Below are 26,891 nucleotides of genomic sequence, written 5' to 3'. Positions count from 1 at the left end.
ATTAAAAGTTAAGGAACATTTTTCAGCTTTCTCTTTGAGGAAGCAATCGTGATGAGCAATGCAAAACTTTCTCTGAACGAAAAATTAGGCAAGTTGGTGTGCTTTCATAGCTTAAAACAACGCGTAAGGACAAACATGCGTACATAAGTGCAAATATTATAGGAACCACTGTGCCGTTTGCTGTTCGTATATCATGCCCTATTTGAGATAGAGAGCGCGCTGTGTCTACTGAACACAACGTTTGATGTGTTTGGCTTGTTATTATTGTTTACATGATCATGCCCTGTTTAAGATATAGAGTCTTGTATTATTGTTTACATGATAACTTTCCAGTCAGATTCCACGATTGAAACTAAACGTTGTCTATAAATTATTCCGATGGTCCAGCAGTTCAGTTGCTGCTTCAGTTTATTCGCGTAAGAAAACAATAATCTACAACGTACAGCACAACTATGCTCTTTGATCAGAGTTTAGTGCAACTTTCACTAGCGTTCATACATGGGAAGATGCATGCCGAGGCTATTTAAACCTTCTGAACCAATATCTGATAGCCTGTGCGCTGAGGTTGTGCGTTAGCCTATTAGGAAGCTAATCTCAACTGACTGTATGAAGACACGCGTATAATCCGTCAAATGAATGCCTGATCAGAACTTTCTTTTAATTGCTTTTGTTTTTAAATCCCACTTGAGGCTGAGGGATTACTGGAAGGGTAAATACGTATGCGCTCCCCTAAGAAAAATTTGTGCTTACAAAGGGGGGGGGGGGGGGGGGGGGGGGGGGACGCTTACATTCAACGCGCGCACAAACATTCATGGAGTTCGTTTAACGCGTACGCTTATTCACCGAGACTCCTCACTGCAATGGAAAAGGCGGGAGAGAAAGACGAAACGAACATGCGTTACAGGCGCACCCACGACCACCAGAAACAACTACGCATCAACTGAAAACAAAAGCACAGTATAAAAAAACCGAGTTACCGCGGCAAAGAGTACGGACAAGACAAAGGTAGCGAACTACCCGAAGCAGAGAAGAACACCGCGGAATCGAGGAAAGCCAATCAGCGTGGTGCGCGCCGGAAAGTCATCTCTGCTTCGGCAACCCCGGCTGCCTACATCTTCTCCGTATTCCCCGAGTTCGCCGCCTCGAAGAACTAGCGCGGGACCGTTTGTTTCATGCCTGCCTCGGTCATTACGCGAAGGGCCATCTCTTTCTCGACCCCCCCCCCCCCCCCCCCCCCTCCTATGCACGCGTTGTACTACCTTCCCCCACCTTTCCTTCAGCAAGCCGACCTGTACCCGCAGAATGTATCATTGTTTCAGGTGGGGGGCAATGCGTCTTTTTACGAGCCGCGCAAGACAGGCCCTGTAACCTGCGTGCGCGAGCGATGGTTCCTGGTATTACGGGAAAACGCGCCCACCACTCGCGCACATAAACGCACGAACGCGGGGGCACGGCGCTTTGAGCCGCAGATGGGTGGTTCCCCCGAAAACGAGCCGGCTTGTACCTACAAAACGCGAGGCTGCGGATTGTGTAATGGTCGGGCTGGGAGGTGGGCTAACCACAGCCCGTACGAATGTATACGGTGGCGCTGGGGTGAGGCGCATGCGCAATTCGTCTTTTGTTCTCCGAATGTGTGCGTAGAACGTGCATATTTTATGCCCCGCTATAAAAACGTGCAGCACGGCGGATGCTGTGAGGCCTGAGCAGGCGCATGTCGCAGACACCGCCGCGAATCCGCAAGACTCGAGATTAGCGCGGAGATTGGATTGGTACTCGGTTTGAGATTGGTAGGAAGTCAATTCTAGTCCGATCGCGACAGCTAAGAAGGCGGTGGTCGTTTAAGAACTGTTCCTCCGTGCCGACAGACTTGTTTTAAACTCGGCGTCGGAATGCTGTTATGTTTTATTTTACCAGAATAAACGGAAAGTTCTTTTTACTCAGGTAGAGAATAAACACATGAGGTTTTTTTTAAGCAGAAATTAACTGTCAAGCTTTACATCGCCTTTGCACAGTGGTCACTGAAGTTTGTATTGACTTTCCATTGGATATTTCTGTTCGGCTTTCTACCCCTTTGCCTGACATTGTGTATCATGTCAAATAGACCATGTCTGACTTAGTGTTGACTCCCTATAAAGGGGACTCAACTGCATTCAATGCGAGTGACTGCTTTTGTATGGAAGTTAGTAGAACTTTACTTTGGAGCAGGGCAATTACGTACATGCATGTAGACCGAAGGGTGTTGTTAACCAATCATCGTTTAAACAGCATACATGGGGACATCGAATAAAACGGCGACTGTAAAAGCAGTTCAGGCAGTTCAGCGTAAAACTGGCGAGGCTTAACAAAACCATGCACCCAGCCATCACTCTAGCCCCTGTAGCTTCCACAGTGTTGCACGCTTCTTTGCGGCGAGCCTGAGTAAATGGGTACAGGCACAAACGTGAATGTGTGTTTTATGTGTGCGTTAGTACGCTCAGCGCAGGGATATGAGAGAGCGATCGAAGAAACGTGTAGGGGCGTTCATCCTTCCTTTATTGTGCCAGCCCTTTCGTGGCGCCTTTGTGGAAGCGAAGAAATATATAAAAAAAGGAGAGACGAGGAAAAGAACACGTGAAGAAAGGAAACACCGTCGTCTGCTCCGGACGCTGGGAGGAAGCAGACGGCGCCGTAGAGGGCGTGCCGTTCGCAAGCTGTGTAGTATATACACGAAGCGCGATGTGGGTATACATGATGCTCGCGAAGCTTAGATGGCTCGTGATGGCGGAACGCCGGTCGGGTATCCGGGAAGCGAGGCGGTTGACGTTTCAGCTCCTCCGATCGATCTCGGAACGTTTTGTGCACTCTTTTTTGTGTGTGGGAACAAAAACAAAGACCACGGAAGAGACAGGTAGCGCGAAACATGCAGGCAACAAATTACGCTTTTAGATCTCGCGTTCTAGCGAACAAAGACCTAAGCATCGTGCGCCCACAATATGTTTAGACAGCAAACCAACTTGACCATTAAGAACGTAGCGACCACCAAAACGCTCACCTTACACCCACAATATCGACGTCGAAGGTGCCTTATCAAAGCATCCATGACAATTTTTTTTCTTTTAACAGTGTACTTTACAGAAATCACCCCTGCAAGGATGATTTCAGCGTTTATTAAACAGCTGCTAAGCTGTTTGCCAAGCGTCTATCTAATGCGGCTTCGACTGGTACCGAATTTCTGGTAAAGGAAGTGCTTGCCGCTTGATGCGGGCTGTTTAATGTGCAATGACTGCCGTGACGACCCTCAAATGAGCTAAATTATCTTAGCTCAACGGCCACCGCTTACTTAGAAGAATGACCCACATAATTTCTTTATGTTCCAAGCTTACGCAACATGACAGTGAACTAACTGTTCCCTTTTATACTTCAGCTAGATGCACGTACGTACGCCTCTGCTCTGACCCCAGACCCGGAGCTAGGCTTCAGCACGACAAACACAACGCAGACGAAAGAAGCACACCCCAGCAGTAAGGGCAGGCAATCCATTTTCACTTTCTTCCTTACGTACTGTTTGTCTTCGTCGACCGCGTCTTATTCGCCGGGGCCCGTATACAGAGCGAACATGGCCGAGACGAAGAAACGACTGTTTGCACAGCGTGGGTACACCGCTCGTTAGGTGGCGCGTTTGGGGCACGATTCGTCCGCTCACGAACTCGAGCAAACGCCCCGGGGGCGAGCGAGCGAGCGAGTGTCATGCGGGCAGTCTCGAAGACAACGGAGAACTACGCCCGCAGGTAATATCATACCCTCCACGCAAGATGGAAGTGAAAGCAGAGACAGAATGCAAGGCAGCAGCAGCAGCAGTGGTAGCGCGTATGAGCTCACGTTCGCTCCATCACGAGCTGGTGAAGCTGTCTTTGGGAGAAACGCAGGTGGAGACGGAACTGCTCTAATAGGCCTGTCCTCGATCGTCAATGCTACACGGGATTCGCGTATAAGCCGCACGATGTATGTTTGATCATTCTCGATATGAGTTGAACAAATGGTACGCACGAGAATTAACCTGAAAGGAGAGGGACGACCACGGAGTAGGAAACATTGCAGAGATACATATGAGTGGTGTGCAAAAATGGAACTCAGAGCAGGCGGCATTTATGCGCGAAATGGCAGAGGAAAAGGAGAAAAGCGAGAAGCGAGCAGACGAAAAAGAGCAAAGCAGACGACGCTGGAAGGGATGCAGATAAAAATGACGAAATTGGAATGCTGTTTGTGCGAGCAGACGGCAGGAATGGACGACGTGCTGGGCAAAAAGAAAAAAAAAACAATGCGGGGAAGTAAACTTGCGTTCACACATACGCACACAAGCTCTCACACACGCGCACGCGCATAAAGTGTGCCGAAGAAATCCGTATTCACGATCCACACGTCCTGCGGAGATTTCACGGAATCATGCACCGGTGGTTCCGACCTGTACGAAAGCCAAGAAATGAGAGGCCTTTGCAGAGGGATTTTTGGCTATACGGCACGTCCGGAAAGGAAATAAGTGGGAAGGGGAAACACACCGCAAGAATGCTGAGGAAGATGGAGAGAAGGTGTGGAGAGTTGAGGGTATTCACTGGGCTGTCAGTCCGCTGGCTCATTCGTTCCTTCATCAGTTCGTCGGGGTACGCCCATTCGTGTGGAGCAACCGTTTACTGCGGTTCGGCAGTATTGTAGACACCACCAAGGATGGAAAACCACGCGCATCTATCCTCGCCCTCCTGTTCCTCTTCGCACGGTAGAGAGAGAGAAAAGAACGAAAGACAAACCATCCCGGCACAACCGGCAACGAGCATCGTCGAGGAAACTACTCGGCTTCTGGCGGGGGACGGAGGCGGACACAGCCGACAAAACCGTCGTGCCAAACCGCAAACCCCCTCCCCCTACATACTCGAAACCCTCGCACACACACACACGCGCGAGCACACACCACACACCGCTACCACCAGGACCACGACGAGGCGATCAACTCCTCCGCAACTCCGTGGTTCCCGAGCACGCGAGCTCGCCGGTCGAGAATACTGCCTTACGAACAGAATGATGAAATAAAGAAGGACGCAAGGAAAGAGAACGAATGAAAGGAAAGAAAGAAAGAAAGAAAGACCAAGAGGAGGCAACGAGGAGGGTAACAAAAACAAAACGAGCCAAACGGCCAGCAGTTGCGGTAGCCGGCTTGTAGGCAGGGCAGGGCAAGCAGGGAGGGGGTGGGTGTGGGCTTCTTCTCCCGGCAGGGGCTACCAAGTTGAGTCGGGTCGACTGGTCACGACTTTCCACGGGGGCCCCCCCTGCGCCGCCGCTGAGCTAATGCCCCGACTGGCAGAAGCAGCAAGAAGTAGCACGAGCAAAAGAGGCGGCAGTCAAGGCAGGAAAAGAAACTGTCCGTGATTCTTGATCTGCCCTTTCCTCGGCTCGCCAGACGACTCGAGAATGGCCCGCAGAGAGAAAGGGAACGCTAGTTGTCGGCGGCGGTAATGGCCAAATGCCCATGGTGGCTATGCCGCAGCAGCGTGAGGAGGGAGGAAGGCGGGGAGGGCAAGAACTGGGCCCGCATCGGGCGGCCACAAACAAGACAGTAGTGGGTACACCTACGGAGAAGGCTGGCTACGGTATAGCTTCGCTTTCGCTGGGGAAGGACTGGCAGGTTATGAACGCTGGGGTGCTTGGAGGTGGGGAGAGGAGGAAAGCTATGCCTCGAAAAGCGATAGAAGGAGGAGAAGCCGCGGTGAAGCTGGAGGGAGCTCCAAACGGCCCGAGACAGCGAAAGAGTACCTAAGAGTACCTGCCGGCGCCATCATACAGCCACGGGTATGGAAAGGAGGCGAGGCAGAGAGAAAGAGAGAGAGGCGGCTGGCCAAAAGCCTAGCCCACCTCGCGAGTTCGAAAACGTGAAGAAGCGAGCGGCCAAACACCGGTGCGATGGGACGCCGCACTGGACGGGAGGGCCCGGTAGCATCGCGGTTGGCTTCCGAAAACAGGACCGAGGAAAGTAAAGAGATACAAGACAGCGGCGGCCCGCGCCGGAGAGATGGCGGTGCGATATGGCTTGGGCTGCTCGAGAGCTGCGGCGGCAGGAAAGGAGGTACGCGCAAGGCGGGGGTCTATGAAGTGAGCGCAGCGGCAGGATGGAAGGAACATCAGGCACGCTGCAGTTGCGCAATACTAGGCATGCTGCGGCAAGGTGGACAATGCTGCACTCTTGAATCAAAAAAGGCTAAAATGGGATTAGATGCAACACTTAAACCAAGTTATAACCTAAGAAACAGCAACAAGGTCACCTTTAACCTCCTCATCGCTACCCTTTGCTCATTCCGCAGTACCTTATATGTATAGTTAGACGGTGAACGTATTATTGGGTGGAATAATAAATGTAGTTTTAGATGTTTAAATCTGCTAGATCGATTGAAAAATGCGACAACTCAGTTTCTATTAACCAGAGCGGTTTTATTTTTTTGTGTGGGACTGGACTTAACGAGTGACTGGCAGTTTAATTAAGGCAGAGTAGATCCGCCCGACGATGCTGTTATCAGTTTGCGTCACCCCCGGACGACCGGTTACTCCGCGGGGAGAGTAACTGTGGCTGATGATCCTTTGAAGTTATTCCCCTAAGGGAGCAGTGGTTGCTCTTTGAGGGCCTAATTGCTCTGGCAATGCGGCTAATCCCGTAAAGGCGCTTTCACACTAGGCCGACGATCGGCCGATTTCGGTCTGGCGATGGTCTGGCGATGGTCGGCGGCAGCGATTTTCGTGCCGTCGGCGCGCCTGTCACACTGCGCAGACGCCAACCGATCGTCGCCCGACGAGCGCATCGCCGTCGCGTCGGCGACATAGCAGCCGTCGGCCGACCCGCGTGTCACACTCTGCCGACAACAGCGCCGACCTCACGCCGACGTTGTCCTATCCCGACAACTCGACGCTGCTGCTTCGTGCGCGCGGCCCGTCTGCTAGCTCCGTTGCTGAAGGCGTCGTGGAAATCGAGCATATCTCTTATTATGGGGCGAGTTGGCAGTAAAGCGATGTGAATAGTAGGCCTTTTATTACAGCACAGGCGACTTCCGAAGCGCCGTCAGCTGCGGAGTCGATACGAAACCACCTAGGCCTAGCGACGACTAGGGCAGCCTGGGACCAGCGCACAGTTCGTCGCCCGGCGTTGCCGCAGGCGGTGTCGTTGCCGAAAGATCCACTTTTGCACACGCACATTATCGTTGCTCTAATCTAGGAAGCATCCTTTCTGGTTCACGGCTGTTTAGTGTTTCGTATTTTCTTGTGCGAACGTGAAGTACATGTTTACGCCGAGCATGCCGGCCGGCCGGCCAGCCTGGATCCCGTCTGCCGGCGTCATAAAAATGAGCTGAAGAGTGTTCTTGACGTAAATATTAAACCCTGTGATAAGAAATGTGAAAAATGTTTCATTTCTGAGGATCGCTGACCAATACTGAGCTGTTGGCAAAGGTAACGACTGTGATACGAGCAAACTTCTTCCCACAACCGCCTCGCAGCTGCCGCTGGCCTGACGTTGAGGTCCGGCTCGCCTTGCGCCCGCTCGCTTCGTTGCTGGAGACGTCGCGGAAATTTACCATACTATTATTTTATTGTGAGATGATGCTGTTGACAGTGAAGCGATGTGTAGAGTATGCCTTTTTATTATAGCTCAGGCGACTTCCGAAGCGCCGGCCGCTGCGACTCCGATGCGAAAGAGGCTATAGGCCTAGCGACGACCACGGCAGCCAGGCAGCAGCAGAGCTCGCCGCCAGGAGCGCCCGCGAGCGGTGCCGTTGCCGAAAGCTCGAAACATAAGCAGGCATGCTTTATCGCTGTTAGAGCAGTCTTTCTGACGACAAGGCGATCTTGTCTTTTCTTGTGACATTTGTACACCATCCCAAGCAGCGCACAGGCACTGCTGCACGGCGGCGAAGTGCGACACCGATTGTGGGCGGAGCTTGGGTACAGCGGCGCAGCGATGTTCACCGCTCCGTGTGTCCCTACTTGCAGTGGGGCGGCAGTTCGCAAGCGACGATCGGTGCTGCGCGTCGGCCAAGTAGTCATATCGGTACTCGCTTTTGGTTGGCGAATGTTTTCGCTCGGCCACCGATCTGCCGAAGACACGTCGGCCGACGGGTCTCGTCGGCATCTTTGGTCGGCGACGTTGTCACACTAGGACGACGCTTGAACGTTGGGGGCGTCGTCGTCGTCGTCGGTGCAGTGTGACTGGCTAGTCGGGGAACGACCAGGTTGGCCGACGCGACCGCCGATCGTCGGCGTCGCCGTCGCGTCGGCATCGGGGTCTCGTCGGCCTAGTGTGAACGCGCCTTAAGTACTAACCCTTGCACCCGTTTTAGGCCTTGTGAGCCGGAGTATGGGTGTTATATGCCGACAGCGCGTGTTTTGCGCATGCCTTAAGAGGGCCTTCCGTTATGATTTTTTGAGCGTTTTAAGACGTCATAGTTGCAACAGTGCCAGAACACTTCTTTTGCTGTTAATTTTGTCTACTGCTGCGCATCGTTCATAGGCTGATTTTCAACTGACACATAGAATACCATCGCGAATCTCCTCGACGGAGCGACGCGCAGACCTTCTGAGACGGACGCAAAGCCAGGACAAAGCACACACCTAACAAAAAAAAAAAAACAGCTTCGAAGAAAACAGCTGAGCTGCTGCACTTGCAAGCGCAGAGAGAGAGAGAGGGATTTTAATGAGAACAAAGAGGAGAGGCCGGCTGGTGATAACATGGCGGATATTGTGATCTCCGTGCACGTTCAGCCACCGCATCGCTGTTCTTAAGGGAAATTTAAGGAGAACTCTACTCCTGTTAAGCCTTTCGGCGTTCGATCAATATTTGTGCTCACTGTCATTGCTCGTAATGCTTAAGCAGCGCAGAAAACTGGACAAAATGGAGATGGGAGACGACTCAAGAGCGCTGTGTCGTCTCCCGTCTCCCTTTTGTCCAGTTTTCTGCGCTGCTTAAGCACGAACCCATACCAAATCGCCGTTTTCCATTCTCGCGATTGCTCATAACCTCGGAAAGTATACGACCACTTCCTCTTGTGTACTCGTTTTCGATTCCTGCAAAGCCAGGCGGCAGAAACTGGCACAGCGAAGCGAAGTGTCTTACCCTAAATTATGAAATCGTTTTTTTTTTTTTATTAAGACGAACTATTCGACAAAGCTGGAAAGAGTGTTGGCTGGCAGAAAAAATACGTCGCTAAGTCCAGACAAGCGAAAGTGGAGCGTTGGGTGCATGACACCCTTGTTATGCAAGCTGTTTCGATTTACCTTTGGCTTGATATCAATGAATGAATGGATGAAAGGGGGATTTTATAGAAATAAATGCCGACACCTCGAATTCCCCCCAATACCACTTCCTAAGTTGAACGACACAGAGGTGTATTCTTGTATACAACACGTCAGGCGCCTGTCTAATTGGGTACGCTCTGATCACATGCATTTTGAATTTTGAGACAAAGCTTTTCATAATGAAAGTGCTTTCATCGCAGTAAAAATCCTACAATACAGCGGCACTTAGCCTTGTTAGCTGCCTTGTTGTTTTATTATATAGTGAGGCTTTCATAAGTTTTAGCTTATTTGGTAACCTGTTCGGCCAGGGACGGATTTAGGTGGTGGATCAGCGAGAAATTTTCTACGGTAAAATCATAAGCAACCACATTTTTTTCGACGCAGAAGTTATCAGAAATGCATGGCTGAAACAGGACCGCTCCCCCCCCCCCCCCCCCCACCCCCCAACCCCTACAATGAGTTATCTAAAAGTCCACCCCCGATTTTAAAATTGATTTTCCTGTTCGTTTTTATGTTAGTATGTTCCTATAAAAGGAATACCATTTGCTCCCGAAGACTACTAAAGATTCCAACAGCTTTTTTGTTTATCTGAACAAAAATAATAAGCTAACGTTACACTTAAACCTTTAAGCTTCGACTGGCGGTTATTGTCTAAATTACGTCACTTCCTATAATGAACGGCGCTTTTAATTTCTCTCTCTCTGCTGCCGCACTGTGTCTGCATTCACTTAGAGTCTCGAGTGCTTCTGCACCGACGCCCACTCGTAACTGAGCTTTGAAATCTTGCGAATCAAACCTGCCACTTTGCGGGGGCATTTTCAAGCCGTGAATGCCCTTTCTTGGACTTGCTGCGCGTTTTCGACTTCCCAGTTATATATAGAACGCTCGATGGAGGAAAATTTGGCGGTATGGAACGGGGTAGGGGGCGGTAATGCGTCCGCATAACTACGGACGGCACTTTTCCCGTGGCAATCGGCAATAGACATGGCCACATTTCCCTTTTCTTGCTTTTCAGGCGCCGAGGCTGGAATCTAAGGAGGCAATCGAAGGAGCGTGCGGCCATCAACGGAAGTGCTTCGCGTTGCCTTCTTGTGTGTACAGTGTTCGTTCTCACGTAGCTCGATGGCGCTACATTGGAGTTCACGCTATAACACTGTACCCGGTAAGTGGTGCCCTCTATGTCCGACGGCCGGAGAGAGCACGTTTGATGGAATCGATAGCGCTTGTTGGCTCTCGCTATACGTGCAGCATAGCCGACCATCATTTTTTTTTTTGCTTAATAACAAGAAGCCAGAAAAAATCAAAGTAACTGGAAAGAGGAACTAGGCTTGGCGATTACCGCAGAGTTTCTCGAAATTACCTATGGTCGGATACAACTCAAGTCGTCAGTGGAGCTCCGCTCGCATTCAGGCCCGACGAACATAATTCCTTCGTGCCAAAAAGTAGGTCTTTATTAATGCTTTCCCTGGTACCTAAACAAGATGCTAAATTATAAGCTCAAGAACTTTGATGTTTCTGGCTTGTCTGATGAGCTAAACATAAAACAAAAACTGACTTTGTTCCATGTTGTGATTGGTCAGCGGAATAGTACAGGGCGCCGCGGACCTTGGCCCATTGTTATCAACTGCTGTTTTTTTTTTTAAGTTTTATCTGATTGTAGAGAGAAAAGTGGCGCCACCGTCTATGCGAGTTTCTTGAAGAGCGCTTCATCGACCAAGAAATGCCGGGATGATGAGGTACCGTATTTGGCTTGGTTTGTTGTATTTAGTTTCGTAATTGGCTTGGATTCTTGGAATTATTTAACAAATTTATCATGAGTGAATGCTCGGTATACTCTGCTCCTATGATAACAGCAAAGCATTCTTTCGATGTTTTTCTCAGGAACGTTTTTTAACGCGAGTGAATGTTCGGTATACTCTGCTCGTATGATAATTAGCAAAGCATTCCTTGATGTCTTTCTTAGGAAAGTTGTATTGTTACGGTTCAATCCATGTTTTCAGTCCAACAGTAGCCAAGCGAAGTACGAAACCTAATCTTCCCAGCATGCCCTTGGCGAATGACGTGATGAGAAACTCTATGACGACTACCACAACCGAGATACCATGCATGACCGTGGTTTTCACGTGTTACGTCATATCCGGCAAGTACCCATGGAGCAGTTGCATAGAAAGGGAACCAGCGAAAACAGACGCAAGACAGCAGAGTAGTAATTTGGGCCTGTTGGTAGTTCATGATGAGGAAGATAGAGCGCAAAAAAAAAAGACAAAGTGCTTGTCCCGTCCACGTCTCCACTTTGTCTGTTGTTTTTTTTTGCGCTCTAACTTCCTCATCATGAACAGACGCAAGACAAGAACAAAGAAGGCACACACCACAACGCTGTGGTGTGTGCCTTCTTTGTTCTTGTCTTGCGTCTATTTTCGCTGGTTCCCTTTCTATGCAATATGAACCAACTAGCCCAGCAGTTTGCACTCCTGAGCAGTTGCATACATCGCTCCTATCATTCCCTTTTTTTTTTAAATTCTCTGTACGCATACGTAGTAGTCACGAAAGTCGAGTCACCGGTGCCTCGCGCACCGCGCGCCGAAGTGGACAGATCAATGATGGAAGCTGCTTTCCTTTCTTCATCGCTTCTTCCTCTCGTTTCAGAAGCAGAGGCACCAAACCAGCTGCCCACATATGCAGGTCAAGACACGTACATGCATGTATGCATACAGATAGCTACATAGCAGGCAATACAGATTGCCTGAGCGAATTCGGGGATTCGATCATGAGCGGGAAAGAAGATCGAAGATAGATGGGTCGCTTCAGCCGCCACCGCGGTCGAACTGACCGCGCTCGCCGAAGACGCATCCAGAGGGGAAGAAAAGAAAAAGTAAACGAAACACGACCGGGCTAGGGGCGAAAAAATAAAAATAAACAAAAGCAAACGCCTCCGTGTATAGAGAGCATGCACGCTCGGGCCATGATAGGATATTGATATCGGCATTTCGATGAGATTATCCCCGCATTTTTCGTGTTGCCTTCGACCCGGAATGCTTGAGCGCTGCATGGGATCCGCGCATGGGGTGCCGTCGAAATAAGCGGGAGAAAAGCAAAGACGGCTGAATAAGGAGGGAGCGATCGTTTTCTGCACACTATACGAAGTAATAATGATTGGGCGCCCAAAATAAACATGGATATGGCTGCGTACGGCACAGTTACTCGAAGCGTGCGCATCGGATACACGAAGAAACAGCAGCGGAAATAATGACGGGAGACGAACGATTGGGGCGGGTGCATTGGACTGAGCGAGGGTTGGTGTTTTCACCGCGCAGTTGAGTTCGGCGCGGGTGTGCAGTTCATGACCGCAAACCACGCGATCTTGCTTGCGAGTCTGCGTGTGTTGGGTCGAAATCGTGCTTGCGGAGAGAGAGAGAGCGCAGGAAGATTGAATTCCGTGCCACTTGTCTCTGCAGTATATTTCATGGACGGGACGGCACAGCGCAACCGTATACTGCGTGCCTCGATCGCGTGCTGAGTGTTGAACAAGGGGCTCTGTGCACGGACATTTTTAGGAGGTAAGGGTGAGGAGAAGGGTTATCCGGTCGTAACGTGCGTGAGTTGTTAATGGCAGTCTGTTCGAAGTGAGCGATATTTTTATAGCCATATACACCTATTGCGTGTTACGTGTACCTCAGCCATCATCGTTCGGCTCTCAGCTTTCCGCACGGAACTTGGCTATTGATTTCCGCGGGTAATCCTTGGTCAAGTTGAAGTTGGGCACCCTCTCTATTTAATTTACTTAAACTTAGGGCGACATGCAGAACCTGAATTGAGGCCATCCTGAGGGCAGTGAGGTTACTACTAAAAAAAAAAAAGTTTTCTTGATGTGCTCACTTGACAAAAGCTTCTTTTATATAGACGGAAAAATAAGTTAAAAGAAGGTATTAAAATGCTTGAATCGTGAGAATCCGGTGCTAAATTTTTATGCAGCAGATAATTGATCTTCCGGAAGCATTTGAGCGAGTACAGGAAGGCGAGAACTGAACTAGATTTAACCACGCCGTTTAAAACTACCCAGCGCAATATACTGAATATTAGAATGCCATTAGCATTTTTAATATCGGTGAAAATATTCAGCTCACAGCTGACCCTACACCCAGATTCTTTTTTTTTTCAGGAAAAGGATCGAAATAACTGCTTGTATCGGGGGCGGAAGAGGGGGGGGGTGTCTATCGCACTGCCGTTGAAATCGTTCCTACGGGAACCGGGGATTAGATTTCTGCTTCGAGATAAAATTTGACCACTATAAAAGTGGCATTGAATCGAAAGTTTCATATAGAACCATCAGAAGATAACGTTTTTAGGCCGGCTATATTACAGCGTTCACGATTATCGTATGGCACGCAAAAAAAAAAAAAAACACATCACGAGCAGTCATGAAAAACAAACAAACATGGGAAAATGAAAGGCCAGCGAAATTCGAAAGATTTCTGGCTCAGACTTTCCACAGACGCGGCCTATGTAAGGTAAACGCAAAACAGGACTTATCTTAGAACGATGGGCAAACAGCGAACGCTTCGAGCCACTGCCCACGGCGAGGTTATTATACGAGCTTTTGTTGGCAAAAATCGAAGGAAAAGTTTTCGCCATTTCAAAACGAAGTATATTGCATGTGATGAGATGGAACATATTATCACTAGCTACCCCATCCATTCACTCTATATGCGCTGAACGTCGGCCACAATTCGATTGAAAGAATACGGGAATAACTCAAGTGGGTCAGCAGTATATCACGCACATCGATCGGGGCCTACTGTCAACTGGGTCGTCACGTATCGGTCGACCCGAGCGAAACCATTAACCCGACCAGCCCGTGTTTACACGACGACCCAGCAGTAACATTTCGATGGCCATCGCGACCGGCGTAGGCGAAGATAGAATGTTTGCTGCGGATAATCGACTGAAAGAGCGTTGCCCCCATCCAAAGTGCTCGGTTCTTACTTGCGTAACGTAATTACTGCGTGATCTTCAGTCTGTATACCGCTTTGCTGAAAGGGGTCGCACTGAAGGTCAAGACGACTTGCAAGCGAAAATATATTTTTTGGCGATTTACCGGTGCTTCAGCTAGTAGTAAATGGAGTTGACTACCGACTCATCAGGATACTTGTCCCGACTGCTGCTTTGTTTTTACCCAGTCTAAAGCGCGTGAACAGTAATCAAGTGCAAGTCCTAAGTTAGATGGCGTGCGAACTGCGTTGCGAATCCGGCTGTTTTCCTTTTGTGCCACGGAGCAATGCTCGAAGTGCAAGGAAAAGGTAGCCATTGAAGTTTGAGCAGTTTCGATAGTCCCTCTCCTTCGCCGGCTGCGTAACTTGAGTAGTGCGCCTCTGTCTATGGTAGGCAACGCAATCATCCATACTTCCCCAGAAGTGATGCCTACACGATATCCACGACCAAAGTTGAAGACAGCAGTAACATAATGTCTGGTCTCTCGCGCTGTTCAGTACGGTGAAGACAACGACCCATAGTCCGTCAATAAAAGGCTGCAAGGGAAAGCAGACTGTAGACCTCATCCTAACTCGGACCCTGGAGGACCTCCTGGTTTGGACCTAGTCCTAGAGGACCTTATGATTCGGACGCGTTCGTGGAGGACCCCCTAGCTCGCACCTAGTCCTGGAGGACCTCCTGGTGCGGACCTAATCCTGGAGGACCTTACGGTTCGGACCCAATCCTGGAGGGCTCCGTGGTTTGAAATTGGTCCTGGAGGACTCGATGGTTTGAAACTGGTCCTGAAGGACCTTACGGTTCGGATCCGTTTCTGGAGGACTCCATGGTTTGAAATTGGTCCTGGAGGACTCGATGGTTTGAAACTAGTCCTGAAGGACCTCACGGTTCGGATCCGTTTCTGGAGGACTCCATGGTTTGAAATTGGTCCTGGAGGACTCGATGGTTTGAAACTGGTCCTGAAGGACCTTACGGTTCGGATCCGTTTCTGGAGTACTCCATGGTTTGAAATTGGTCCTGGAGGACTCGATGGTTTGAAACTGGTCCTGAAGGACCTCACGGTTCGGATCCGTTTCTGGAGGACTCCGTGGTTTGAAATTGGTCCTGGAGGACTCGATGGTTTGAAACTGGTCCTGAAGGACCTTACGGTTCGGATCCGTTTCTGGAGTACTCCATGGTTTGAAATTGGTCCTGGAGGACTCGATGGTTTGAAACTGGTCCTGAAGGACCTTACGGTTCGGATCCGTTTCTGGAGGACTCCATGGTTTGAAATTGGTCCTGGAGGACTCGATGGTTTGAAACTAGTCCTGAAGGACCTCACGGTTCGGATCCGTTTCTGGAGGACTCCATGGTTTGAAATTGGTTTGGGAGGACTCGATGGTTTGAAACTGGTCCTGGAGGACCTCCTGGTGCGGGCATAGTTCTGGAGGACAACGTGCTTCGTTTCTGGTCCTAGACGTGACGTAAGGGTTCGACACGTCTGCACGTTTTACAAGGCATGATGCGCCTGCAGTCTTAGCGGGAAGACAACGGCCGCCAGTGTGGGCGCTGTCGGTAGGGGCCATGCATCGGGGGCGGTCACTCACCCTGGACGTAGAGGCGTACGATGCCCCTCCTTCCCTGGCGGTTGTTGACGACGCACTGGTACTCGCCGCTGTCCTCGGCCACCACCGAGCGGAAGATGAGCGCACTGCTGCCGGGCACCAGAGCCACCCGGGGCCCGGCCTCGGGTGCCACGGTGACCCGCTCGCGGGTGGCCTCGATCAGGCGCCGGTCTTCCTTCCACCAGGTCAGGTGCCGCGGCGGCTGCGCCCCGCCTCCCGGTGGCAGGTCCGGGCAGCGAAGCGTCACGTTGGCGCCCACGCGCACAAAGATCTTCTCCGCCTCGCCGTCGCCTGCGGGGGCAGAGAAAGAGGGGGTGGACACACGTCATCGTCAGGGGATAGCAAGATACCAGCAGTCGGTGACACGAAAACTACGGAAGATTTCTCGACCTTGCCAGTGGCAAGCTCGAAATAAGTCCGAAAACCTGTTAGCCCTAGCAAATGGCGGCACTATAGTCGGATAGAACTTAAGAAGGCAGCGGCTTTTTCCCGTCAAAGAACGCCCCACCAGCCAATGACCTCGACCGATTCTCCTGACCCTGCTGGGGTGACAATGCAGGGAGCGGTGCCACAATGGAGAGAGGGGTCTCTCAACGACTATTGAGGGAGGGGACTATCCCCTTTCATCTGCCACTTCCTGCATTGTCACCCTAGCAGCTTCATAAAAATCGGCCGACGCCATTGGCTGGAAGGGGGGTTCTTTGACGGCGAAAAGCCGCTTCGTTCTTAAGTTGTATCCGACTATAGTTTTATGCCAATGGTCACTACGTGATATATGTATCGCAGTTTAAAAGAAGTGTTTTTCTAGATGTGGAAATAGAAATCGTAATCAGGTGGTAGATGTTTTAAAGTATAGAGAAGCCAAGAAATCGCGTTACTCGTGGAAAAGGAACCAGTGACGTTTGCACTTTGTCTGAGGCGCTGCAGTGAGAGAGCTTTGGGTAGCATGTCTACAATAGCGGGTGCCTCTGATTATTACTGCACACTCTAGAGGTACCAGAGCAAACTAGCACTTCTACTTTTTTACTGGTCAATTTGGACACCCTGCCAAGTGTGGATGCAATGTTGAGCGCCTGCTAAAGGTGTAGCGTGGTGTCTTGTCTCGTAAACCTCGAAACGTGAGCATGGGTGAACGTAAAAGGCAGAACTTGTCATTGATGCTTTGTCTTAGCCCCTGCTATCCTTGGGCTGTTCGCTTGCTCAGAAGTAAAGAAGAAAAATGTCTTTCTATATCCGAACGTAGATCGACCTGAAAAATCGGGTGCCTTTTGTACTTCGCACCGCACTTAGCGGGCAGGGGGCTCGCGTTATCGCGTCGATCGAAGATCCGTCTCCGGTACATCTACGTCACGACAAAACGTGTACAAGGCGCCCACGGACGAGGCTTGTTGTAGGCCACGAACTCCGCAACAAGTGCGAAATGCGGTTCAAACGCGCAACAAGACAGAAACAAGTAGAGATGCGAGCCGGGAGGAATTGAAAAGCGAGGTCATTGTGTTTCGGTCTCTGCTCCCAGTGTCCCCGCCTCTTGGGCCACTTGCATCCGCACGCCGTCATCGCGAACGCTACCCAGCATGCATTCCGCCTCCCTTTCCCTTTCTACTCTTTCCCGCTCTTCCTAAACACGCCGCTGAGTTGTCGCTTCTACGCTCCGTAATAACACAGCGCCCGATAGAGCGAAGAGATAAGGACATCGCGCAGAAGAGTACAAGCACTGGAACCAGCGAAGGCAGTATACGAAAATGACAGTCGAGGCAGACGACCACGAACAAGTGGCAGACGAAAACGTAAGAAAAAACGCATAGCAGACGATTTCAGACCAGGCGCAAGTGGCAGACGAGGGCGTACGAAAGCGCAGCAGACGATTTGAGATGAGGAGCAGACGAAAATGTAAAAGCAACGATAGCAGACGATTCGAAACAAAAGCAAAAAGACATAACAGGATGACGATTTGAAAAAGGAAGTCAGAAAAATAAAAAAAGAAGACAAATTTGAGAGATGATTTCAAGACGGACGGCAAACGTGACAGGCCGAAATAACAACGTTTTGTAGCGACGACTCTTCGCGTCCGGATGCGCGCGCGCCATTAGCGCTGCAGGCGACGCCATTTTTCGCCTTATCTATCCGACGAAATCTCCGCTTTCGTGTTCGCTGCTTCGAAAGCCACGGTCAGCCGCCTCCCTAAAAACTCCTCTCTCTTCTTCGAGTTCATCTCTCCAGAAGAAGAGAGCAAGCGAGCAGGCAGCTCTCACTCGGGCTGTAAATCACTCGCCAATGACAGCGCCGTGCACTCACTAGAGTGCTAAACTTGAAGCAGACACGCGACTTCTGCGTGACCTGCGGGTTTACGAGTGGACACTTTGCTGGAGAGATAACGGTGGGCGACCGACAGGCCCCGATAGCAAGCGAAGCAGGCTGAAGTTGTTCGTGTTGGCGTCGAAGCATGGCTTTGCCTTCGTCCAGTATTTTGAGCTCTTTAGTTTGATTGATATGTTACTCTTTTAGCGAACACCTTGACAGCTGCCCCTCTGATCAGGCTGAGGCATAGTTCAGAATTACATCTTTGCTCACCGAATAAAAGATAGAAGAACGAAAGTCTGAATGAAACCATGGGCTGCCATGCCGGAGGCATGCAAACGAGGTTTAGAGCTGTGTAGAAATTGTATATATATATATATATATATATATATATATATATATATATATATATATATATATATATATATATATATATATATATATATATATATATATATATATATATATATATATATGTATATATATATATAGAGAGAGAGAGAGAGAGATTAAGTTTGATGAGATTAAGAAGTCGTCGGGGATACGGTGGCCGCAGCTAGCAAATGACAAGGTTAATTGGAGAGACATGGTCGAGGCCTTTCTTTGCCTTGCAGTGGGCGTAGTCAGGCTGATGATGATGATGAAGAGACCAGGGAAAAGCTCGTGCCTATTTGATCGCAGATGGGTAACCTGCGGCATTGGGAGTCGAACCCCGCACCTCCCGCAAGTGAGGCGGATGTTCAAACCACTAGGGACCTCTATGGGTCCCTAGCTTATACGCATTCTCCGCTTTATACGAAGACTAAGAGATGCAGTGCGTACTTACTAAGTCCTGACCTACATAGGACCTGTTACCGACTTGTTTACTGCGTAGCTCAGATTCATCCACAACCACGTTGAAGTGCTGCGCAAATTTTTTTTTCTCATTTGTGGGAAAGACAACGAACAAAACATCCCTTCGCATTATGCGGAGCCCATCAGCCACTGACAGCTGCGCGCAACGCGATTGCAGCACCTTGCATCCTAGTTCAGGTATGACAAGTCTCCGTACGCCCCGTGCCTCATGTGAGCCGTGACAGAGAGCGCATATGTCGAGTGCAAGCGACGCGAAGACGCGATAAAAGAAATAAAAGGATCTGCATGTCATCCGCGCGAAAGTCGCAGGTGCGCGACATATTCAAACTCGGAGGAGAAATAGCGGAAGCTACAGAGCTGGCGTGTTGGCCGCCGCGGTGGCTCAGCGGTTATGGTGCTCGGCTGCTGACCCGAAAGACGTAGGCTCGATCCCGGCCGCGGCGGCTAGAATTTCTTTGGAGGAGAAATTCTAGAGGCCCGTCTACTGTGCGATGTCAGTGCACGTTAAAGAACCCCAGGTGGCCGAAATTTCCGGAGCCCTTCGCTACGGCGTCTCTCATAGCCTTAGTCGCTTTGGGACGTTAAACCCCATAAACCAAACCAAACCAAACCAGAGCTGGCGTGTTCCGCATGGGAGAAAAAGTCGCTATTAGCCAACGCCTTGCCCTGGACTGGCTTTGACTGGATTGGCTTAGTATTGTTGATTATCGCGATTGGCTATATTCCGGAGTACATGAAAGCCGGACAGTGACAAGCCGTTCTAACTTGCGCAGGGCGTTTTTACAAAGAGTACGAGAGCTCGATAGCTTTTACAGCACTGCCTGGTTTTGGTGGCAAGGATCACAACATGCCTGTCGAATTAGCGTTTTTGGGTGCTTCGTTTTTACGCTCATTTTGAATTAAGTTCGTATTAACACGTATCCGTGGTGCTTCGAGCCGTCCCTAATCAATGAGTTTATGATCTGCTTATGCCTGGCGCAGGGTATCTCGAAAGAATTCGGTAATCACTTTGAGAGATCGAAGTGCGAGGTTCGCAGTGACCAGTTGTATGTAGGGGACAAGTTTTCAAGGCAAAGCAAGCACAGGAAAAGTAAAATTCTACTTTCACGTCAAAGCTGCATGTCTATAAAAATTTGGTGATATAAAGGAATAACGGCTATACCGGAGAAATATGCCCCTAGTCACCTTCAGTTGCTTTACAAAAGGAGCTTTAGTGTATGTATCATTAGACATGCATTCTGATGTGACGTATGAAGCTGTTCACGTTGTTCGCGATATGGAACGGAACGACATCCGTTTCAGGTAGTTTTGAAATCTGCCTAACAAAGTTACAGAATTATATCATGTTTTACTCTAAAGTAGAACTTTCCTCCCAAATTAAACATTCCTCAACATTCATAGAACGGTCACGTGTTCACAGGAATGTTATTTCGACTGGTCGCTATTAAGCCGGGCTTTAGGAAGAAGAAAAGATTTTACTGACGGGGAATTCTCATGTATGTCGAGTTGTTTGCATTCATTACAACAATACGTCACGCTCAAGCCATGAAAAGTAGCATTATATTCCAGTTTTATGCGTATCTGGAAGCTAAATGGTTGTCGGTAATTGTTTCTGCAGCCGAAATTTTCCAGGAAGTAGCGGTTTGCGATTTTATGCCTTTTGACAGTCTCCCTAAATTTTTCATCGGGTAACAAATGCTATTTATTTATTTATTTATTTTGTACAGAACGAGAAAACGGTCGCTGCCTTACAGTTAGTAATGCCTCCCCTCGCTATCCGACGTGTGAAGGCCATTTCTTCGACCAAACTGCGCAAGAATTCTTATGACCGCCGTATTTTCATTTGGAGTTAGCGCTTTCGCTAGAAGTGTTTGGAGAAAAGCCGTAAATTCTTCAGTGACAGCCGGCGCTAGCTGCTAAGTAGAATATAAGTCGACAGATGTTTTGCTCCGGCGTTCCACTTTCTCCCAATCCCGTTCTCCGGACAGCCGTCGCTTGATCTTCTGACGCGCGCTCGAAGCAACACAAAAAACAAGCAGCTGTACGTCAAAAAGCGAACGACGTGGGCGATTCAATAACGCCACGCGACGCAGCGGCAAGGCTTACGTAACAAAAACGCGACTTGCAACTAAACGACAAAAGCAGAGGAGAGCGGAGAACGAAGCGCACACAAGATGGCGGACAGAGGAAGCGAAAGCAGACGACCACGAAAGACAACGCATGAAAGAGCATGACAAAAAGAAGCAGCGAGCGCTCTTCAAGGGCTTCGACGAAGATTTACTTTTTTTTTTTTTTTAACAACATCCCCTGAGAAGCCAAGCACACTCAATGTCAGTAAGATCACGCAGTAAAAGTGAAAAAAATATATATATAGATCAGGAAGGGATGCGCACTCAACGCGAAGTGCGCACAGTCGTCTGCTACCGCCGGTAGTGAGAGTCTCAAGAGCTCTCGAGGGTACGGCACACACGCCCCGCACTCTCGTCTGCACGACGACGACGACTCGGCGAGCACGCGCCGCCATTTTTGTTTTGTGCAAACTCGGCGCGGGCGCGCGTTTGGATGGGATGAGGCAACGTTTCTAGATTAAGACAGTTGGGAAACTTCGCCGGCGAGCCAGGGAGCCGAGCGGCCCCTCGCGATCGCCGTCTACGCGGTGGCGCTGCGGTCGCTTTAGGATGACCGCGTCGTCTGCTACTCCCAGTTCAACGTTTTTAGATAATATAATCAACATAAACTACGATGAGGCAATCGGTACGTCATGTTTCTCTAAACCGCGGAAAGAAGGGCTTCCAATTTTTTCCGATATTTACAGCCAAAAGCTCAACCTCGAGCATCCTTACCTCACGTACCCCAGACGTAGAGCGCAATCGGCGCAATGCAATGAGCCAATGGGCGCCGCGGCGGTGAAGAGAAATCGTGGCCTCTGAGATCAAGCGCGATGTTAAAGTACCGATGCTTGAGGTGGTCACGGAGGCCATAGAAAACAAACGCGGTACTCCCACCACCCAAGAGATGGCGCTCGCATCTCTTTGAGATGAAATCGGCGACAGAAAGGGGCCGCATACCCGGACAGAGTTTTCCAACTGTCTTTATCTAGAAACGTTGGGATGAGGCCAGGGTTGCCAGGTTTGGCTACTTTGCGCCAAATTGGCTACCTTTAGGACAGCGTGGCGACAAAAATTTGAACTTGGCTACTTGGCTACTTTTTGGCTACTTTTGAAATCGAAGTTAGGACTGTATAATGGACCTCTTTTTCCGCCAGTGGTCCATGCATCTTTGCATGAGTGCGTCAGAATGTCGCAGGTGAACACCATTATTCTGCGGTGCGAGCCCTTTTGTAGAAATTTTACCTGTAATCATGTCCTAGAATTCTTGCGCGAGTGCGCGCCCTCTGTCCCCGTGACATGGTGGTCGCTGGACACTTAGAAAACTCATTTCATTGCCGCTCTTTTTCCTTTTTTCCCCTTTGCCTTTCCGTCCATTTCTCTCTCTCTTTCTCGCTCCTGTGTCCACTGGCTCCTTTGTTCTCCCAGGCGAGATTCCGCCTCCGCTGTGCAATACTGATATGTAGGTTTCCTTAGAACCAGCAATAAGCAATGTCTAATCTCCATTCACTCAATGCGCTTCAGCTAAATAAGGATGTGAATTGCTGCTTAGATGATATACCTTGTTTTCTCAGTTGGATACTGATTCAAATCGCGTTGATCGGCTGCACATGCTAGCCCGGCATAGAATTGCAGTCGTAGTTAAAACTTTTCAGGACAAATACGGTTTCCTTTTAGTCGATTAGTGGGGAACGGGGAAGAGCAAAAGGTTTTGAAATGCGATGACGAGGGCTCCTCGTATCGTACAGCGATATCCCGAGAGCCATAAGTTTCCCAGTATACAGCTGAAAAGGAAGCCATGTGACCTGAAAAAAACTTGACCAAGGCTGTGCTTTCTATGCGGTTAGAAGATGTGAACTGCATGTGGCGATCAGTCTGTTTTTGCAATATAAAGCTGAAAAAAGGTCTCATGAGAGAAACGGAAAAAGAAACAGGCGCATCAAATCAAACCCTTGTTTATAGAGCAGCAAAGAGATTTCATGCAAAAAACAATGCCACACATGCCATATATACATATACATATATATGGGAATTAAAATTGTCATGGCTGTGGCTTAGAAACGCTAATTATTTCTCCTCTGAAACGAAGAAAATCTGTTCTGATTACTTTTCCCACACCCTCTTGCATTTCCGTTGTTCTGTCCCATGGTGTTCATGTATTTCCTTTCATTTGATTCGCGATACTTTTGTGCTTCAGTTATTCGCATTCACAGTTACTCTGCGTCCTACAAAAATTAATATATTTCTTGCACCCTTTATGCTTCTGGTGACGCTTTTCTGCAACCTTGGCGCTATTTTTGGCTACTTTTGACACTTCGGCAGCTGGTTGGCTACTTTTTTGGCTACTTTTCTGCTTTTTGTGGCTACTTTTAAAATTTAGGACCTGGCAACCCTGGAGGCCGACGTGTTCGTTGTTGCTGCTGCACTACTCCGCGCGCGCACGACGTTGAGTGAGCGCTACCGCGACGGACAGATGCGTCACGGGGGGAAGCCAAGCCAAGCTGCCTTCCCCCCTTTGTTGTTCGCGGAGACAGCTCGTGCGAGGCGAAAAAGCGGGTCAGGCTCATTACGCAAATAAAGCGCGCACGCCGCAACGCGCGCAGCGCTCCTTGTAAGTGCGTATGTACCGCTTTCCTTGGCGGACGTAATCTACTCTCCCTTCTAGCGAGACCGTTTCTCCTTTCCCCACTGCACTCGTCAGCGCCCACCGAGTACTCCGCAGCAGCGTGGAAGCTCAAAGCGCGTCGATTCGGTTTACTTGTACAAGCGTTTTACTGTTACGCACCAGACAGTGTCGCTGGCTTTAACGACGCCCATACAATGTGCTGCTTAATTAATGTACAGTCGTCTGAAATTTTAAATAGAACAAAGGTAGAGCCTTCACTGATTGTATGCTTAGGACAACACAGTTTTTTCTGTTTTCTAACTAGTTTGCCTCTTTGTGTGTAATATCCAAAAGCCATTCGCAAATTTAGAGGAGGAACCACCAGAAAATTAGCAATTTTGTAAATTCAAACATTTGACCCCTACATTCTCATACATTCCTCATGACTTTCTCTAAAGCTCAGTTTCAGACTGCAGTTTCACTTCCAGCACATATGTAGCATCGTCTGCTCAATATAGGCAGGGCACAGACTAATGTTTGCGGTCTAGCAACTACTCGCCTCGTAAGATACTTTGCAAGTCCCTGTTTCATCGCCTGCTGCTCTGCAGAGCAGACTACGCGCACGCCGGCGTACAGGTCGCGGAGGAACATTGCACAACGGTCTGCGCCAGCTCTCCTGATTTGCTTAGGCTGGGTATAGCGTCCGCTGCAATGCACGGTTTTAGTCAGAGGCATTCACAGCAGACGACGCGAGCCAAGCTCTTGTATTAGGCATAATGAGATGCGCGACCAGAAAGTGTGCATATGAGCGCACGCCGCACCGTCCCTTCATGTTGTTAAACCGGTGCTATGAACGCGAGGTCTGCACCATACCCGTCGTCTCGCGTCAACGCTTCCCGCTCCCACCGTCTTCTAGAGCTATCGCGATCCTTTTTATTATTATTTGTTTGCCCCTGCATAATTTCTTCCCCTTGGCTTTGACCTGCGCAGGATGCCGTCGAAAGCGAGCTGCTTCCGAATGCGAGCGCTCTTACAAATACGGCCTTCGCGGTTTGTTCGTGAACGGCTGAGCACCCGTTGCTGGACAAAGACCTAATTAAAACGGCCGGAAGATGGCGGGGGGCATGTGTGCAGGAAGAAGAGCACGGTATACTGCCGCAGAAAAGGAACCGGGGAGACCGTTGCTGAGCAGAAGATAAAGGCGACCAAGATGGCGACGCGTGCGACATCTTGCGGCAATACGCGCCTGTGCTGCCGTCTACGAGGGTCTTTCACTGCCGCGCTACCGGCCACGCAACAGGGGTCTTTGTTCTTGCAGAGTGTGCCGCGCTCTCTCCATAAACAAGGTCGCCCAGACGTGCGCGGGACGCACCAGACCTCGGCGGTTCGCGGGGACGCTGCGGTGAATGGCTAATTACTGAGACGGCGTGGATGCTTTTGTGTGTTTTTGTCGGTCACTCTGGTTAACGCAACCGGAGAACTCTTACACTGCACGTAAGTACGTCGGGTTAGACATAATTATTAGGATGCAGTAGCAGGGGAACTGGGGTGCCAGCTATAAAAAAAGCTCGAAACGAGATTATTAGGGCCAGCACAGCGCACGATGGAAAGGGCAATAAAAGAGGAACTAAAAACAGAGAAAGCGCTGCGCGGATTAGAGAAGCACTGTTTGATGACATACCAGCTGAATACAAAAAGAATAAGTAGACTTGCGCAGTACATGGGCAATGGCATATACTGCATTAGATCAGGTTAGGGTTTAGGAGGCTGACTGATCATGACAACATCGAGGAACGTCGTTTGACGATGTTATTCGTTCTGTGTTTATGAGGATGATTTTTAGAACCATCTTTTCACTTACTAACTGGATTTTAAAGGGTTTTTTTTTTCACGAATTGTATGAGAAGTACATTGGCGCAGTTATAATTGGCGACGTGCGCACAAACGTATGTACGAAAAATATCACATCCTCCAGACAATCATTCGCACCACCAAACCCCACGAAAAAAAACAAAAAACAAAAGAAGTGATAACACGTGCATCGTTCACCGAAAGGTTTGGTGCCATTGGTTTTTTTGTGCCAAAGAGGAAGCACAAATGTATCGAACGTACAGCCTCAGTGGCGGTTAACTTTGGTTAGGTGAGCCAGACGAACCCTGAAAATCCAACGCATTGGGAAAAAAAGCCCTCTTGAGAAAAAAAAAATAAACGAAAACAAAATTTATGCTTCGTGTAAAGCACGTCAGACCTTCTGGTACACCGCTTTCTTGAAAGCTCTTTCACGCTAGAAGGATCCGGCCGCAACGCCGCCTCATGGAACTCTCGCTACACGGTCAAGTAGTTTCCGGCAGACCGTTCACGGCAACGGTGGAGAACTATGAAGCGGCTGCAGAACAACATGGCTGCACGCTGTACATAGTCTATAGTATATGTAGTGGGACGAACTACATAAATCACTCCCGGGCCGGGCGCACAAAGCCAATCTTCACGCTCCCCAGCTGTGTGACATATAGAACTGTGACGGAATTCCGGTCGCCGCTGCAGCCTCCGCCGAGGCGTTTCTGCCTTGAGTTGTGCAGGAGACGGTGGAGGGGGGGGGGGGGGGAGGGGACGTTTGTTTTGACACGCGACGTTTCGGCTCCTCCGTCTTTTGCTCTCCCCGTCTCTCTGCGCGATTGTTCTGTTAAGCCTTTTCTCTCTCGTAGGTCTTTTATTTTTTTATTTTCTGTTTGAAGGCATCTGTATAAAGGCCTCTGCGGCGGCGGCGACGCCAACGCGACGTCCTTCACGGTCGAGCGTAAATTTTCTCTGACGCTAACGTTTCGAAGAGGGAGGAGAGATTTATGACATGTCTCTCATTTTGAGGCCTACGCTGGGTCGTCCCGACTTCTTGAATGCTGTAGAAAGAAAGAAAGAAAGGAAGAAAGGAAGAAAAAAAGAAAGGAAGAAAGAAGGTAAGAAAGAAGGAAAGAAAGAAAGAAAGAAGGAAGGAAAGAAAGAAAGGAAGAAAGAAAGAAGGAAAAAAAGGCCGGAGGGAAGAATAAGAAAAAGAAAAAAGGAAGGGAAAAAGGCCGGAGAGAAGAATAAGAAAGAAAGAAAGAAAGAAAGAAAGAAAGAAAGAAGGAAAGAAAA

The 26,891-nt window shown here is 49.4% G+C and overlaps 1 protein-coding gene across 4 annotated transcripts in view; it reads right to left on the bottom strand.

The window, feature by feature from the left end:
• Ptp99A (Protein tyrosine phosphatase 99A) overlaps nt 1-26,891 on the bottom strand; it is a 229,624-nt gene that overhangs the window by 110,157 nt on the left and 92,576 nt on the right. For all 4 annotated transcript variants that reach the window (XM_089551893.1, XM_089551892.1, XM_089551895.1 and 1 more), the window contains exon 2: nt 15,876-16,184. In XM_089551893.1, coding sequence (XP_089408019.1) covers nt 15,876-16,184 — 309 coding nt within the window. The remainder of the gene's footprint in view (nt 1-15,875; nt 16,185-26,891) is intronic.

Source organism: Amblyomma mixtum, chromosome 7 (assembly GCF_055824585.1).
Source record: "Amblyomma mixtum isolate Tamu chromosome 7, ASM5582458v1, whole genome shotgun sequence".
NCBI lineage: Eukaryota > Metazoa > Arthropoda > Arachnida > Ixodida > Ixodidae > Amblyomma > Amblyomma mixtum.
Note: the sequence above shows the minus strand (reverse complement) of the source record. Positions and strands in the feature narration are given on the sequence as shown.